Source organism: Sphaeroforma arctica, assembly GCF_001186125.1.
Source record: "Sphaeroforma arctica JP610 unplaced genomic scaffold supercont1.821, whole genome shotgun sequence".
Lineage (NCBI taxonomy): Eukaryota > Ichthyosporea > Ichthyophonida > Sphaeroforma > Sphaeroforma arctica.
The window spans coordinates 1-5024 of record NW_014039737.1 but is presented as its reverse complement, the minus strand read 5'-3'; the positions used below and the strand labels follow the sequence as shown (position 1 = coordinate 5024).

The 5024-nt window shown below is 37.3% G+C and overlaps 1 protein-coding gene across 1 annotated transcript; it reads left to right on the top strand.

The window, feature by feature from the left end:
* Positions 1-1724: 1724 nt before the first annotated feature.
* SARC_08756 (hypothetical protein) lies at positions 1725-4291 on the top strand. Its single transcript, XM_014297248.1, has one exon. The coding sequence runs from the start codon at positions 1791-1793 to the stop codon at positions 4158-4160; it is 2370 nt and encodes a 789-aa protein (XP_014152723.1). The 5' UTR covers positions 1725-1790; the 3' UTR covers positions 4161-4291.
* Positions 4292-5024: the final 733 nt, after the last annotated feature.

Here is a 5024-nt window from a genome sequence, read left to right as displayed (position 1 = left end):
TATATTATATATATATATATATAAATACACAAACACACACACACACACACACACACACACACACACACACACACACACACATATATATATATATATATATATATATATATATATATATATATATATATATATATATATATATATATATATATATATATATATATATATATATACATGAAATATGGTATTTTTCAGAAATATGCCACATGTACCATATACATCTGTACACATATTCACGAAAATATAATATATGAAATAAAACGTATATGCGATATTTTATTACATCAGCTATAAATCAGCTACTATACACCTGTACAATTCCTTTAATATAGCTACAAACTACAGCCACTAACTACAAAATACAGCCAATATGCCTATATAAATCATTTGCTAGAACTGCTTAATAAAGGCTATATGCCTATACAATCCCTATAATACAGCCGTGAAATACTGCATATTCTATTTCGTAAATATATATATATTGTACTTTATACGGCATATTTCAGAAATATGGCATATTTATAAAAGAAATGGCATATTTATAAAAAAAATGGCATATTTTAGAAATATGGCATATTTATTGCTTATTTCAATTTTTAAATACCAAATATTATTATTTTGCCATATTTCTGAAATCAACACGCGTTTTACGATATTTTTTCTAAATTTCATCTCATATTTCATATTTTATATTTAACGTTTTCAGTGCATATTTATTATTTTAAAATATTAGTATGCCAATTTTTCTCCATATTTATTATCGAAAAAATGTGCTCCTCGGTCAGCTGGTGGTCGATGTGTTATTGTAATGGAACACTTTTTTATTATTTTGAAAAAATATATATATAGAATATACTCATTTGGACTTATTTGTCATTAGAGCTACAGGCTACAGAGCACAGACTACAGAGTTACAACTAAAGTAAATATTTAGCTGCAGTACATATCTCTGTATTTATTGTATTTACTATTTGCAGCGTGAATTTGACAATTTGTGAGACGCGAGTCTGATCTGCAGATGAGACTCGAGAGTTGCGAGTGACTGACGAGAGATGATTTCACGGCTCACGAGTGATATCATTAGACAGTGTCCGACTGTCCGTGCCGCGCGTGTACGTTTATGAGACTGTAAGTAAATATGACAATCTATAACAGTATGACAGCATGTGAAATAGAGATTAGAGAGTGCGTGAGACTGTGAGACTGCAGAAGCACACTCTGGCAAATTGGCTCTGCTCACTGCTCTCTCTAGTTTTTTGTTTCAAAGAAAACTTGGCTCATGTTTTTTTTGAAAACCTGATACGGGCGTCAGCGTGATTTGGACTTTTGGAGTCGTGGACTTATTTTCTTTTAAATATTTCATGTGTTCACCTGCGGGGCTGGGCTGTGCCAGCCCCTGCCCCCTGGCTGGCCCCCTGTTTGTGTGAGACACTGTGACTGTGTGAGTCGCTGACAGGGAGTGTGACCGTCTTATTGCGACAATATATCATTTGATATTGGCTGTGTGTGTAGTCAATTAGTGATTGCTAAATTGGTTTGTAAAAAATAAAACCACTGACTGAAAGCAAAATCTGATAATTTGTAGACTTTCTACTGTGGTAATTTTTGTCATCGTACCAGACTGTGAGCTGAAGAGCGCATCATACGATCCGCAGATTGCAAATATAAAATAAATATAAGATACAAGAGGTGCGTCTGCTATGGCATCCGTTCATTTTGAAGCATGCTAATTAGGTATTGTTTACTTTACCTCACCGGTACTGACAGTCAGCACCAAAAATCGTGAAGAAATGATCGATGTAGCCGAGGTGAGCCACCAGTATGTGGGTGATGCGAACTCGAAAAGTACAATCGTGGCCGTCGATACTTTAGAGCGCAATTGCTTCGAGGAAGAGGGTGTGAATGAAATACAGCTGTCATGCGCTGCAGAACATGAAGGCTGTCGGTGTGGAAGCGACAAGCCAACAATACCTCACTGTGAGCCGTCAGAGAAGAAGAGACTAAGATTAATTACCAAGATGATACAGAAAATTCAGAGTAGATTTACAGGTACCAATCCTTCGTGTCGAAAGTGGCCCACCGGTGACTATTCGCGTCGCACATCCAAATCGTGGACTCCGACAAATGGTTCTAGGATAAGTGGTAGTTCAAAAATGGACTTAGAGAATGATCTCAAAAGTCACCACTGTGACAGTAAGTATGCAACAATGAAAGGTGAAAGCAGAAAGTACAAAATTAAAAGTAAGGGTTTTGTCTCGACCAGCAATGATAGTTTAGCATGTCTGCAGCAACTGATAGATACCTTCGAGAAGACGATTGTGAAGGGCAATGCAACTTCTCAAGCGTCTTCGCCAGAAACGCCTGCAGACGTAACTAAAAAGGTGGGAGAGTCTATGAGTTTCTTGTCCCCAGACAACTATAGTGGCAATGATAAGAGTGAAAGGGACTTAGTTGACGATGTGATTGCGCAGTGTGAACCACGAGAAGATGGGCACGGGAAAATGTGCGTATCTAGTATGCTGCGTCGACAGAGCAGTCGAATGGCGAGTGAATGTAGCACAGTGTATGAGGGAGTCACTAGTAGTGCTGCATCTTTCACGAGTTTAAACAAAAATCTGAGAGAACACTCTAAACGTTTGCAAGTGGAAAATTCTCACTCGGTGAAATCAATGAGTATGTCCAGCAATACTCTGAGAAGTAAATCGACAGCAAGCACTCTGAGGCTGCAAGCGGCAGTTCGCAATCAGGAAATGGATTTGAGCTCTAGCCATTTGCTTACCAAATTACAGCGAGCTCTAAAATCGGGAGCTGGTCAGAATTTAGATGGCGAATTCACACAAATAGACTTCGGTTCGACATTTAGCTCTGGCCCATCAACAAGTTGCCGTGAAGTTCCCGTTCACACAACTAAACCTGACAATTTTCTATCTAATGCAACGCGCAGGATTCCCCTATTATCGACTAAATCAGATAATAGCCTGACTAATGCCAATTCTAGTGCTCATCGAAGTGGTGGCCTTCAGAGGTCCCGAACAGCAGCATTGCTAGAAAGAACAACCGGCACTCACAACGTTGACATGAATGCAAGGACCGATGATCAGAACGATACTAACATAATTGCGAGAATCACCTTGGAGTCAGATCGTGACTCGGACGTGTGTGTTTCGTACGAGTCGTCAGGATCTGATAGCGGGGTTGCATCGAGCATGTCCAGTGCCGAAGCACACGTGGTTCCAGATATCGATTTCAGTCATCTTTTAAAACGGCACAAGAAGTCATTTCAAACGATAGATTGGGGTGATAGTTTGGGGAGTAACGGAGCTTTGAACATAGCGTTGCTGGGAGCCAGGAAAACTGGGAAGTCAACTCTAGTCCATAGATTACAACATGGACTTTTTAATGCAGTTTACGAGCCGACTGTTTCGGACTTATCGGTGTATGATTTGAGTGTGGCCGGCAACAGCTGTCATGTGAATATTCTTGACAGTTCAGCAGAGGCATGGACATGTGCGAATGATGTGCACTTCGGTTCGGGCGTACCTACCAGAGGTGTACTTAGGAAACCGCGCTTCGGAAGATCTCAAAGTCAATCATCCGCGGATTTAATGAGAGGTAAAAGTTTGGCATTACATGGAGCCAAAGCGTCCACAATCAAAACCGATATCCCACATACTTTAGACCCCCTGTGGTGGGCTCACGGCTACATTTTGACATTCTCTGTAGTGGATCAGAAGAGTTTTGATCACGTGATTGCGCTCAAAGAAGAACTAGTGGATCGGCGACGTCGGTTTATGCAGAGCTATTATGTTCCAGTGCCTATTACGGTGGTCGGTACGAAAGTAGACAAGTACACAACAGCGACACAGGGGTTGTACAACAGTACCAAGGATCTACCGAGTTGGGTTGCAGAGGCGCAGAGATTGGTCAGTATTGATTGGGGATTAGAATTTAGACTCGTAACGTGCACACAAAACCAATGCACGGGCGTATTCTTTACACTGGGTAGGAAAATGAGAGATTACTACTTGAGGAAGCTTCTGAGAGATGAACTAAGGTATACACCAAATTACACAGATAAGGTATTTGAACCATTAGTGATGACTAACCAACCTGCATCATTGAATAGCTCGCCAACAAATAGTTCAATAGGAACAATGTAATATACTGGGAAGAGATAAATTTCTTTGACTTCTATCTAACAAGCCGACCAAATTAATCAAACACGAATAAAATAATTAGACGAGGGTGCCCGAACCAGCCGACCAAATTAATCAAACACGAATAAAATAATTAGACGAGGGTGCCCGAACCAACGGTTTCAATGTTTAACTGATTCATTAGGAATGTGCATCTAATGTAATATACACTTACACATATACACACATACACACGCAATTTAACATATATGTAGATATGTGTGTGTGTCTACATATGTTCGTATATACATACATACATACATATATATAATTAATACATGCATTGATACGCACCTAAATACACGAATACATATATAATATATATATATATATATAATGCATGCATTGATACGCACCTATATACATATATACATATACATGTGTATATGTATATTTGTACATATGTATATTTATATATACATTCATAGACATCTATTGTAATATGTTATATTTTATTATATTACATTATATATATTTAATATATATATATGTGTGTGTGCGTGTGTATGTAAGTAAGACAGTAAGTTTGTATGTCTTTGTATCCATGCTAATATGCATATACGTCTGTACAACTGTATGTCTGAATATATTTATGTATGTATGTATCTAAACTATATATATATATATTAATATATATATAAATATATATATTTAAACATTGTATTTATAAATATATATTATATATATATATATATATATACGTATATATATACATATATATATTTATATCCATAATACATGCATACATTCATACCCACACACACACACACACACACATATATATATATATATATATGTATATGTATAAATACATATTATATACATACG

What these genes read in the sequence shown, in the direction of transcription:
- SARC_08756 (XM_014297248.1), top strand. Translation starts at nt 1,791, where the DNA reads ATGATCGATGTAGCCGAGGTGAGCCACCAGTATGTGGGTGATGCGAAC.